The sequence below is a fragment of the Pelobates fuscus genome, chromosome 1, assembly GCF_036172605.1.
Source record: "Pelobates fuscus isolate aPelFus1 chromosome 1, aPelFus1.pri, whole genome shotgun sequence".
Classification (NCBI taxonomy): domain Eukaryota; kingdom Metazoa; phylum Chordata; class Amphibia; order Anura; family Pelobatidae; genus Pelobates; species Pelobates fuscus.
In genome coordinates this window covers 245,362,607-245,375,926 of record NC_086317.1, presented here as the reverse complement: position 1 = coordinate 245,375,926, position 13,320 = coordinate 245,362,607, and the positions used below count along the sequence as shown (strand labels likewise).

At 38.1% G+C, this 13,320-nt stretch overlaps 1 protein-coding gene across 9 annotated transcripts in view; it reads right to left on the bottom strand.

Moving 5' to 3' along the window:
- ADGRB2 (adhesion G protein-coupled receptor B2) overlaps positions 1-13,320 on the bottom strand; it is a 433,339-nt gene that overhangs the window by 67,302 nt on the left and 352,717 nt on the right. For 6 of the 9 annotated variants that reach the window (XM_063456181.1, XM_063456223.1, XM_063456232.1 and 3 more), the window contains 6 exons: positions 11,634-11,861; positions 7,722-7,790; positions 6,801-6,909; positions 3,115-3,261; positions 1,332-1,510; positions 667-710 (listed from right to left, as the gene is read on the bottom strand). In XM_063456181.1, the coding sequence (XP_063312251.1) occupies positions 667-710; positions 1,332-1,510; positions 3,115-3,261; positions 6,801-6,909; positions 7,722-7,790; positions 11,634-11,861 (776 nt within the window). The remainder of the gene's footprint in view (positions 1-666; positions 711-1,331; positions 1,511-3,114; positions 3,262-6,800; positions 6,910-7,721; positions 7,791-11,633; positions 11,862-13,320) is intronic. The other 3 variants (XM_063456206.1, XM_063456214.1, XM_063456241.1) reach the window with 1 other exon arrangement.

Sequence of the window (13,320 nt, the reverse complement as noted above, 5' to 3'; positions counted from 1 at the left end):
CATGTGTGACACGTCATGATTCCCTTTTATTCCAGAAGTTTGGTCCTTAAGGGGTTAAAACACATGACAGAATCAGTACCAGTTGCTGGACAATTCCACAGCCTTTCCAATAGCTAAGCGTGCATGTATTTCACAGGCTAATCTTGAGTCATGCCTCAAACATCGTGAAATGAAAATAATGACTATTATTAATCCAGAACACATTTTACATGAATCAGCTTAGGCAGCACATTAATTGAAACAAAAACTCGCTGCCGTAGTCATAATGAAGGTGGCAGTGTTTCTGTGTTGGTGCATTTGTTATAAAAGGCAGGATAATGGTACTAGAATTATATGCACAAACTTGAAAACAACGCTTTCTATTTTCTTTTTTTTTTTCTTTTGTGGGTCTGAAGGGAGATATTGCCTTTAACATACATGTAGAACACATGAACACGGAGCTTGTGTTGCAATTTCATATATATATATATATATATATATATATATATAAAAAATAAAATCCTACTTGTAAGTGAAAGGTGCTTGTCTAAATTAGAGAGAAATAAAAATGATAACTCAAAAGTTTGGAAATGGAGCATTTTCTCTCTGAATTTAAATTTCCATATTGCATGTCCCTATAAATATCCATAATAAGGCATTACACAAGAGAATAAACAGGCTACTGACCTTTTGGAGTAATCCCACACTGCACACTGGGGGCTGGAAGTACCCTGTTAAAGTGACATATTGTTAAATCATTGAGGGTGTTAGTTATGTCAAACGAATGTATAAAAATAATGCATGGTAATATAGAGCAGGAAAAGATGGGAATCTAAATGGATTACATCCAGGCATCAATAAGCACATATGAAATATATGAGGCCCACAGAAAGAGAGAGAAAATTGAAAAAAGGGAAAAACAGATCAAGCATTTACTAAAGTGAGAATTTAAAGTGAATTTAAAGTGAATTTCACATATAAACCCCAAATAACTGAATTGTGAAAATTCACTAAATTAATTTACTCACTAAAGTTTGAATGGCCCCATTCAGGGCGAGAACAGACTCAGTGGAGATTTTTCAAAACTCTATGCTATAAAAAGTGGTAGAATATTTTAGCCTAAATCACTAAAAGTGTGACAATCACCATGGAAACCAGCGGAACCAGCAGGCACATCCCATTGGTGACCCCTATCTGTTCACATTTTTGCGCCACTTTTTTTTAACAGAACACTTTGAAAATCTCACTCAGCGCGAGTGACAGATGTAGGAAAGCTAGAGACTTGAAATATGCCAAGTTCCATAGTTACCCAGACACACACGCATAGAATGAGTAACACATATGATACTTGCATTGATAATATGGGAAAGTTCCACCACTACAAGCTGTTCGGCTGGCTTTGTTAGAGGCCGTACAGTGACGGTTAGAACTTTCGAACTGACAGCCAGTGAATTTCCAGGTGGAGGAAGAATTAGCCCAAGTGTGCGATATAGCACTGCACCAATCACAAAATACCCCGCTTCTTCATTCTCTACAAAGGGCAAAAACACAATGCATGAGAAAACAAGTGCAAATACAGAACTCCATGGGCAAAGTGCTAAATAAGGAGCAATCACCCTGGAAACCAATAAAGTATCTATCAGCTTTCATCGCTTTGTATCAATAACACTGCTTTGCTATGATAAATCTCCCCATATATGCCCCAGCATATTCACTCTTGTACTAACTTACATCATCTTAATCAAACCTGAGTCAACCTGAGGTTTACATTCTAAAAAAAATGAATTATGAATCATTGGCAAGGGAATTGCAAAGATTAGGCCAAAATGTTTGAGCTTTTAAAAAGTAAAAGTAAGTTAGACATTTTTTTAAATTGGGATATTTTGGCCAACGTTTTGCTATTCTTTCGTAAGTTGCCATGTGTCATCTTTCTAAAGCAGGCTTCCCTTATGTAGTTAGCATAAAACTAAATCCAACGCCTTTACACTTTGGGATACGGCAGTCTACTTTCTTATCTTTCTCTATGATAGACTGCATTCTTGTTTCAATGCTTGAGTAATGGGATTCACTTGGTCATTATCTCTGCATGGCAGGCTCATGCCAACTTTTTAAACATATAGGCAGAGCAACATGGTGCCTAGCAGGGCCCGCCCGTCATGGCTCATGGCTCCAAGTGGCACTATGTACACTTTAAGTTGTCTGGTGTGGGGTCAAGGCTGCCTATTTGTGTATATATATATATATATATATATATATATATATATTACCGCTATAAATATATGCGGTTCCAGTTTTGCTAACTTGTCCTGTGAAGAGGGGGCCCAGAAGTCTAATCTTCATGTCCCCTCCTCACGTGAATCACATGAGCGTTGCCGCAGATTGCCACGCAGAGGGTTGCCATGGTGGGAAAAGCTGCAGGAGGGAAAGATTAGACTTTCAGGCCCCCTCTTCACAGGACAGACATGCTGTGTCACTGGACCACCAGGTAATCTGATGTCCCCCCTCTCTGGTCACAGGTAAGAGCAGGGATGGGGGAATAAGCCTAATTATACATTTTCAAAAAACTGCTCACAGTCCCTACTAAACCCCACTACACACACTGCACATACTACATGCACTACACAAACACTGCACCCACTACATACAGACACTGCATCCACTAAACACAGACATTTCATCCACTACAGACACACTCTGAATCCACTACACACAGATACTGCATTTGCTGAACACGCACACACACTAAATCCACTACACAAAAATACACTTTGCATCCATTATACACACACACGCACACAATGCATTTAATACACAAACTGCATCACTGCATAACAAAACGGATGTGCGCGTGGGGGCAGCATTTCGTTCTTGAACACAGACCCAATGTTTTGGTCTGGACCTGGTACCTGGACACAGAAACCTAGCAGTTTAATAATATATTCAGCCTGTCTCCTGTCTAGTTTTCTATTTGCAAAATGCATGCGTCCCCACTGAATTCACCTAGATAAAGCTTACAGCCCCTTTAGTTCACCTTTATAATGCTCAAATACTAACTCATTATTTCACCTGGTTCACATGAAGTAGATCATAATGCATTCAACATATTTGTCGAAGACAGCTTGGTCTTGTGCTTACCTGTAGAGGGCAAACTCAGAACCTCCTTGGGGATAAAAAGTTTATCCTCTGAGTTCCTTGCCCAATCATTCATCCCACGCCGGCCCTTCATGGGGAAATTAATGTCACTGGAGACAGCAGAGACAGGTTCCCTCTGGATACTGATAACTGCAAGACATGCACATGTTAACTCAGATAATGCAATCAGAATTACCAGCCTTGATCTGTGAAGTGTGGGCACCACACAACTCCACAAATACAACTGAACACCTTTTTGTGAAAGTATAGTGAGAAAAAAGCGCTTGGAATTCAAACACTGCTCAAATTACTTTTCTTCCCCCCAGAATACCAATAGAGTATTTATGCAAATTGTTTTCTCTCTATAACAAGCTGTCTTTAAATATAGCACAGACCATTAATTTGAATGAGCAGCCTAGAAATGTCCACCAGTTTATCTCACTTTGCATCAGTCTCTGAGACTGCAGGCTTCATTGGCAAAGCTTCGTTACACTAAAGATGACGGCAGATATAAAAATTGCTTCTGTAAAAGCTCATATATTATTTAATTCTGTTGTTTTTTTTTTTTCTTTCAGGGTAGACTGGAGTCATGACGTCCATAAGCAACTTGGAATTCCCTTGCAGTATTGGCCACTTAGGCCACTCCATAAATCTGACAATCATTTATAATCTGCCTTCCCTGAAATATATGATAGAGGTGCAAAGTTCCTCATTCAAAGCAATGACAGGTTTCAACATCAAAGCTTAGGATTTATTCACTATGGTAAATATTATAGTAATTATAAATAGTAAGCAGATGATAACTGACTAAGGCATTATAGCCAGCACATGGTGCAAATACACACCCAAATGCAGAAGCAGTAGGTCCCCCCTTGCCCATAGACATTTGCCCCAGGCTCAGTATACCCATCTACAAAATGTTCTGAATCTTGCCAACAGATCTGTAGGAGAGATTTATAAAGAGAAAACCAGGTGCTATTCAGGAGGGAAAGTGCTAAATGAGGTGTAAACACCCTAAAAAACAATAGAATGCCTTACAGTATGTCATTCTTTTAATTAAGACAAATTCTCCAAATGAGATATTTTGGTCTGAAATTTACAATCCCCTGGGTAGATGCTCCACAACTTCTAGTTTAGTGAACAGGGCCTGAGCTGTTTTACATGTATTTGCTTTCATTAATATAATTAACATAATTTCAGTTATTAATAACTCAAGACGTTATGTTGTAGAATATAAGGCAAGGTTTGGATCTCGGTCACAAATATGTTAACAAATATATGGGAAAATAATTAGAGAAGCAGGGCAGAGATTCCACGTATACTAGAGGCAAACAGCATGGCTTGTTCTGTGATCTTGGGTAATGCCAAATTTCACAAAAGTTGTTACAAAGGCCTTCACTTTTAATATGTCCACCTGGACGGCACATTGAGGATGTGTATGAGGACATACAGTGAAGCAGAGGGCTTTAAAGTGGGTGATATGAGATGATGTTTCTGGTTTGCTGGCGTCACTGATGATTGTTGTGAGTTGGTTGGCATCACTATTGGGTATGCCATGAGTTGGCAGATCTCCCTATCGATGAGTTGCTTGACTTCAGTGTAATGGCTAGCATATAACTAAGTCATATTTTCAGCACATGCTGGTCAGACAGGCAATTAAGGGGAATGATAGGTTGTTGGTTTGCATGTCACTTGTAGCCTCTCCAGCTTAATCCTAATAGCTACTTATTCAGCTTACCTCCACCCTGCTATTGCTTTGTCAATTGATCACTACCCTCACATTGTCAGATGACCCTGACTCAAGCACATACAAGGGCTATATAAGGATTTTCTATTAAAATAGCACCATTACAATTGTTGAATTATGATAAGTGTCACTACGAAGAATCCTGTATCTGATTTTGCACTGGTGGGAATTAATCATTAAACACAAAACTGTAAATGTTTGGCTTATTCAAAAAATGGATTGTAAAATTTGGGTAAAAATAGATGATTGTGATAGTTACAATGAGGCTAATTTGCATTTGTTATTTAATTCACTGCAATTAAGACGCTGGAATTGTCCAGAATTGAATGCAGATCTACCTCCTAATAAAATTGGACATTGGGGAAAGAAATTATCCTAAACCTAACATTACACTTCCCCTAACATTATTATATGAATGGTGCTGTGCTCTTATTAATAGTGCACCATTACAAGAGTACCATGTTTATGTTTGGCATTTTAAATAGAATGATTTTAAAAGAATACTACACATGGTTGCCTTTTGTCAGAGAGGAACGTAAATGTGCTGCTTATAACTCTGAATTGCTATAATTGGATCAGCATTTCTTGTCTGCAGCAATATTCAGCAATCTAACTGAGCCTTAAGGCACAATGACCAATTTACAGTTTAGTAACATTTGGTTGTTGAAGGAATGTATTCATGTTAGGGGTAATTGCGTTTGTGTGCGTGTGTAAATGTGTGTGTGTGTTTTTATATGTCTGCATGCATGTACACAAGCAAAGTGCATAATGAAAGGGTTGTTTGAATATTTATTGGGCGTAGGTATGTATATATATATATATATGCTGATAATAATTATGCATTAGGCAATGTGTATATATGTTGACAATAACTATGGATGAGGTAATGTATGTATATATATATATATATATATATATATATAAATGCTGACAATATATTGATATTGTCATAATAACTATGCTAGCCTAGTAACATTTGAGTGTTGAAGTAACTATGCTGTACTGTATAAGGCTAGCCATATGCTGATATTAACCATACTGTGCGTTATGAGGTTGCATCTGCATACGGGAGTGTTTAATACAATATCAATACTGCTATTATTTATTGACTGAGTCCAATGGAGGAAAATATGAAAGGAGCGGACTCTGTTCACCGGAGATCAGTTTAACAAGTTAAGTGGTTGTCAAGATGATATAGAGTATGGTCTTCACACCAAGATAAAAAACATAGTTCTCGATAACTCTCTATAGCATGCATATCAATGTTATGCTACCATATAGAAAACTATAGTTCTCTATCATTTTAATTTTTTTTGTTAATAGTAAGCGACTATTAATAAGAAAATATCACTTCCTGTACCATCACCCAAACCCAACCTACCGGTTAACTATAGATCGCGCTATTAAAATATCAGCCATTGGTTATTTATGTAGCATATACCAGGCTGCTAATGCTCAGCCTGGTATATGGTAAATACAGTGGTAAACCCATGATGCCATGCGCACGGTCCTAAGGCAACGATGTGGGTGCTAGTACTGGCAGTGCCGAGGAGGTAACTTTATTTTATGTTTGCATCTGCTGCAAACTTCAAACAGTCACAGTATATTCTTCAATACCATAAAACAGAATGACAGAGTATAGAGCTATCAGCAAGGGCAATAGAGCCTCTTAAAATGTCATGTGATATTTCAACTTGTTTTTTTTTTTTTATTGTTGCAGGTGGCATAGACTTGTGGTGTCAATATAGTGTTAACATTTGAATGTTGAAGTAACTATGCTGTACTGTATGAGGCTACCCATATGCTGATATTAACCATTAAGCATTGGTAAGGTATAAAGATGTCCTAACAACATCTAATATATTTCTGATCTTTGTGCACTTTCAAGCTACAAAGTATCCACAGACAATGAAAAAAGTGGGAAAAACAATGTTAGTTGTACCCAGGTTGTCGGTGACGATGATAGAGCTTTGGAACGGTTTAAGTGCGTCCCCAATCAGGTGAATGTAATCCTCTAGGACTTTCATCAGAAGAATAGAGCCTGGAGCCACCTGAGTAACAGATAATCAGTAGAATGCACAAATTAAATATGGCCTGCTTCGCCCAGGAGAAGTCACATTTATAAATGTGCAATGATCAGGTACAGCTAGCGGAGAGAAACACATACAATTCATGAGAAAAAAACATTTGTTTCAAATAAAATGACAAAGGTTTAAAGACTTTATCTCTGGATCAAAATAGCATCAGTCTACCCTCCAGGGCACATGCTAGATTCAAACTGCGCATTAAGAGACATTTACTGCAATTTCATTACACAGGAGACAATGTGATAAGCTACAGAGAGAAACTGACAATGCAATGGTAGATAAGTACCACTTTTCTCATCCCGTCTCCATCTACAATTGGACTCTACAAAGCACTTTAACCCTTTTAGGATAAGGGGCTATGTAAATGCTGTAATATCAGGACTGGCTGTCTCGGTATGTTGTCTGTCGTGATTTTGTTAAAAAATTAAAAGCAACTCAATATTATGAAAAATGTTTATGTCCCCAAGTAATATTAGATTTGTTAGTGAAATTAAGCATTTCCTAAAAGTTGACGTGCTCGTCTTTATACATAACATCAAACTCATTTGTGACCCTGTTACTCTTGCTTCATGTCAGTAAAATTCAAGTGGTCTTATATTTCCCCATCTCCCACTAAGAGGATTATCCTCTCCAGCATTTAAATGCATTGACAGTTTTCTTTCATTCTACTTTTTCATTATCCCCCGCAAGTGGCACACACACACACGCACAGCCCACCCCCGCGACAGCAGACGTCACAAATTCAATGCTCACTGACAATACGTCACTGTCCCCACCTGCTGTGCATCCTCCCACTTCTCCTTATTCTCTGCATCCAGTATGTGGCTGACAGCATGGAAAAACTTCTGCAGGAGAACAGAAATATTGTGGGAGGGAGGGAAAGGAGGATGTGAGAGGGGAGAAGAGGAAGGAAAATTGGAAGATTAAAGGTGGAAGTTGAGATGGACTGACGGCTAATATTCAGAAAAATTAATGTGCATAAAACATTTTTATACTTAGATATGAAAACAGAAACGGAGACATAGCAGATGCTTTTTAAAGTTTATCTTTCTTTGCCATCAGAGACGTTTAACAGCGGAAATACTGCCCAGTCTATGAGCCATATTTTCAAAGATTCTTTAGGCTTAGAGAACGGTGGGGGTGAGTGGAACAACACACAGCATACTGATTGAGCAGAATGAATGAGACAGAAAAAGTGGTATTCTGTTGGTAATTCATTTTACCATAACTTTCTGTTCATTATTTCTTATATGTATTTGCATCAATGATGATGTAAGCAATCTTCGCAATCCAGATGTTATGGACTACATCTCCCATGATGCTGTAAGAGCATTATGGGTGATGTAGTGCACATCATCTAGAGTGCCAAAGGTCGCCTACCCCTGGACTAGTGTATGGGATAAAAATAAAATCCCTTTTTGGAAAATTACATTTCAGTTTTTACCTAATCTGACGATGTATTTCCTTTGGTGAACATTAAACCTTTGAGTGCCATTAATGTACCCAATGCATCGTGGTACACATCTAGCCCTGAAAAAAGTTACTATTAGATATAGAGTAAAGAAATGAAACTTCACAAGATGTTGTTAAATGCTTTTAAATATCAATCGTAGAGACGTACTAGATACCGCACTCACCAAGTAACCCAGGTGCTCTGAAACCAAGGCTGGCCAGGCGCCCCCTTTCAAGATATGCAGAATAAATAACGGTTCAGGCAATCCGGGATAACAAAAAATAGCAGCTTTATTGGGGCAAAAACAGCAACGTTACGACCCTACCGGAGCTTAAAAAATGACCTGTAGGGTCAAAACGTTGCTGTTTTTGCAACAATAAAGATGCTATTTTTTGTTATGCCGGAGTGCCTGAACTGTTATTTGCTCTGCATATCTTTAAATATAAGTCAGCATTATTTATCCTGATCTCCCTGAATTGTTTCATCTAGAATGATCGTGGTATCTGGAGTTCAGTAAAAGGAAGAATGCTAAAATGCAGCACATATTACGGTAACCCAAACATTAGAGGGTTATTGACTACAGTGTGAACTCTGCCTCCAAGCGAATTTAAAATTGTATGCCAAAATAGTTGTAAAAAAATTCAGACTTTTGTAGTTTCTTTACTTTACCAGTTGTGGATTTTAATCTGGAATTCCTGACAATTCACACTTTAGTGAACAACCCTGCTATAAATAATGCCCATACGTTGGTTTCATCAACAGGAGAAACAAGTGGGTCAATGATATAGATGGATAAGCATAAGGACCGTTAATCCTTAGAGAGTTTTCACACAAATTAAGGGGTGAAACAGGCAACATTGTAGGCTCTGACAAGATTAAGAAAGGTATCGTATGTAAATGAATGATGACAGATGCAGTTAAATAAATAAATTAATTAAAGAGAGGAAAAAGATGGCGCAAGTGAGATTAAGAAAAAAGGGCAAGAGAATATTAAAAGAGAGCAGAATAAAAAACACTGTGTGCTGGCTGTAATATCACATTATACACAACATGAGTTCTGTTAACAAGCAAAAGAGCCTTTTAAGTCTGTGCTACAACTCACTGTGACAGCACTTACAGACTCTGTCTGCATGTTACGCATGGATCTACAAGCCAGCTTGTGCACCAGAGCTTAGGCTAAAAGATGCAGCAGAGAGGCTGGCACAGGAGTCAGCCAGATGGAAAGCAAGAAAGGACTGCCTTAAACACAGATAGGCATACAACAGGTAGCATACATATGGAAATGTGAGCTAACTAAAACAGGAACAAAGAACAATTAAACACCTATCTATCTATCTATCTATCTATTTCTCTATCTATTTCTCTATCTATTTCTCTATCTATGTCTCTATCTATTTCTCTATCTATCTATCTATCTATCTATCTATCTATCTATCTATCTATCATAGCTAACTGTCTGTCTATATACATCTGGATTGCATAAATCAGGTTTTTAAAGCAGATCTGCCACTTTTCAGTATTTCATAAAATATATTCTTTATTGAATACTGATCAAGATCGCTAGAGCCGACATTGACAATGCTGAAATCCCACACAGCTGCTGGGACTGGACAAAAGCTGCAAGCGGAGCCCCGCCTTTTGTCAACCTCAGGCTTATCCATTAGGCAGCAGCTGTCAAGTGATGGCTGTGCGTTTCAAGCATTGTCTTTGGAGGCATGCGCGAGAATGGAAACGGACGCGCCAGGAAATGAGGAGGTCCTGCAGGATAAACATGGAAGAGCTTGAGGTAAATAAAACATACCTTTCCCTGCACCCTGCAGCCACCAGACTCACACTGGATCTGCCACTTATGGGGGTCTTTGTGAAATATGCAAAGACCCTTGAAAGTGATATATCTGCTTTAAGAAAAACTCAACTTTATTAGTGTTGGGGTTAATGCTGCGAGAGAGATTTCAAACTGTGAATCAAAGCAAGTGCCACACCAAAGACCCCAAGAAGATGAAATATCTCTATGGCCTGTACATTTAATATATTTAGATACCACCCCTTGGTTGAAACACTAAGTTTAAAGGGACACTATAGTCACCAAAACAACTTTAGCTTAATGATGCAGTTTTCCTGTATAGATCATGTCAGTCTCACAACTGAATTCTCTGCCATTTATGAGTTAAATCACTTTGTTTATACAGGCCTAGTCACACCTCCCTGCATGTGACTTACACAGCCTTCCTTAACACTTCCTGTAAAATCATCTAATGTTTAGACTTCCTTTACTGCAAATTCTGTTTAATTTAGAATTTGTTTTATCTTCTGCTCTGTTACTTACTTGCAAGACCCTGCAAGAAGCTCATGTACGCAGTTTTAATCTACAGAGCAGGAGATACACACTTTCAAAGTAAGTAACATCTGATTGGAAATTAAACCATTTTATTTTCATGCAGACTATGCCAGTCACAGCCAGGAGAGGTGTTGCTAGGGCTGCATAATGAGAAACAAAAATGATTTAACTCCTAGATGGCAGATAATTGAGCAGTGAGACGTCATAAGGTATGACCTATACACCAAAGCGTCTTCATTTGGTGACTATAGTGTCCCTTTAAAATACCGGTAATTAACAAAGCAAGCTACAGAAATGTGGGAAGGAAAACTAAAGACTGGCAATATTATGGTTCTTAAATGCATTCTGGGAGTGTTATGGAAATGCAGTCTCTCAGCGTAAACCATAACTTGCAGTCAATAAGAGATATACCTTCTAAAAGCATCCACAGTTTAGGGTGTTAGTCTATAATTGTACATTGCATATACTGTGTATGGAAAGCAATAGAGGACACATGCCTGCGTGAATTTGTGCATATCTATAATGTATTCGTTTTTATACCAAACAGATACAAGCATGAATGCATAGTGTTGGGGGAAGTGTCTTTTTAATTTTTACAAATGTAAAGTCCAATTTTTCAGCTTCACATTATAAATAGCTCAGAAACTATGTACATATTCTCATGCATAATGCATAGTTTCCTATTTAACACCATAAAAGAAACATCTGCCTCATATGTGGAGAAACATTCAAAAAGTCAATTAGGTTTACTGCGCACATACATATTTTAGTCCACTGGTGGTACTAAGCTAAATTAAGAAGCAACTGAAAGAAAATATGCTGGTGGTGGATATTTGCCACTATATTTGTTTGAACCCATAGGTACCAAATTTTTCCCCCACATATTTGTTTTCTTACCTGAATGTCCTCAAATGAGGGTATGTATGTGGCTCTCTTGTACGTGTCAGTCACATTGCGCAAGATCTCCACACAGAAAAGAAGGTCTCCACTATAGTAGTTCTTGGTTGACACCAACTCCAACATGCTCCGGACCACCTGAGACATACCCTGTCCAGCCAATAAGCGTTGACCCTTAGCCAAATGTTCTCGGAGCTGGGGGAAGGGGGAAGGAGAGAGCTCTGACCACTGCAAGGAAGAAATGTGTGTATAGAATATACAGCCCCCCAAGCATACCAATTTTACACATACAGTTTACACAGTCAATATTTTCATTACCATTCTCTAAATCATATTTTTAATCGGAACATTGAATATCGATTCTGAGTTTTATGGGCTTTCAGTATCAGATGTTAGTCTCATGGTTAGGCTTTTTAATGGTGATCACAAAATGCTTTGTAACTCTGATATGCCATCTATGTATCTTACATATTGCAGGTTTTAGAACAAAAGTGGTGCTTCCAATACAATTAAAGGATAATTGCTGTCTCTGCCGTTCGTACATTGATCATTATACTCTGGAATCTTAATGAAAATGAAAAAGGTTTCCTGTTAGCCTGAATTTTCTATCAATTTTGTAAGAATAGAGAATTTATTTCATGAAATAATAAATGAAGAAGCTCAATAAATGCAGCCGTCCCACGAAACCGTTCTGAAGGGTTCATCTAGGTATCTATACTTTAAAACAGTTGACTTTTCAGTCCGAATCAAACTTTTTTCAAGACCTTGAAAAAAAGTCAGAGTCGGACTGAAACGTTGACTGTACCACCTTTGCACAAATCAAGGAAATAGTGCAAGATCACAAGCCCTCTGAGTGCATTTCTCTGGAATGTTGTATTGGGGTACGAAATAGCACCGAGGCAAGAACAGGACAGGAATGTGAGTGCCAAGCCCATGTTGGTTATACAACTGTAAAGGGATAGGGGTGAGGGAATTATGTGGAATGGAGAAGTGTAAAGAGTTGAGATCGGCACAAGCTAAACAGAGTAGAAAAAAAATAGAGAAAATCTAAATGAAAAAAATAGGTGCAGATTGAGTCCACCAGGAGAAAGAGGCACGATAGAAAATTGAGAGAAACATAAGAGACCCTGTGAGACAGAGTATAAGGCAGCTCAAAGTAGAGTACAAGAGTCATATAAAAGATGCAGAATATTCCACAGATCATAGGGAGGGAGTCTTTTTTAGGTGCTCAGTGACAAGAGCACTCTGGGTAAGTTAAATAAACAGTAATTCTGGTGCAAATTGCTTAATGAGGGTCAATCCTCTTAGAATCCCAATGAATAAAGACTCCTAAGTCCAAAACACATAAGGCTATGGTCTATCTGTTTCCCTGAGCACAACTGTGGTGATTTAATAAATTCATTTTATCGTTGGAAAGCTTCATGAGGCATGTTTCTGGCGACTGCAAAGTGTATTACAGTAACCTTGGAAACCAACAGAATGTTTCTGCTGATTGCTCCACCTTCAGAACTTTGACCCAAATTTGCACTATGCATGTGCGATCTGCAATATATGGTTTGCTTGTTACTTCCAACAAAAGAAAATATTATTCAAAATTTGCTCCATAAGGTAAAAAAATCCATAATGGACATTTTGTACAGCTTTCAGGGCTAGGCATCTAATGCTGCACTACAAATCTTAAAAGTGT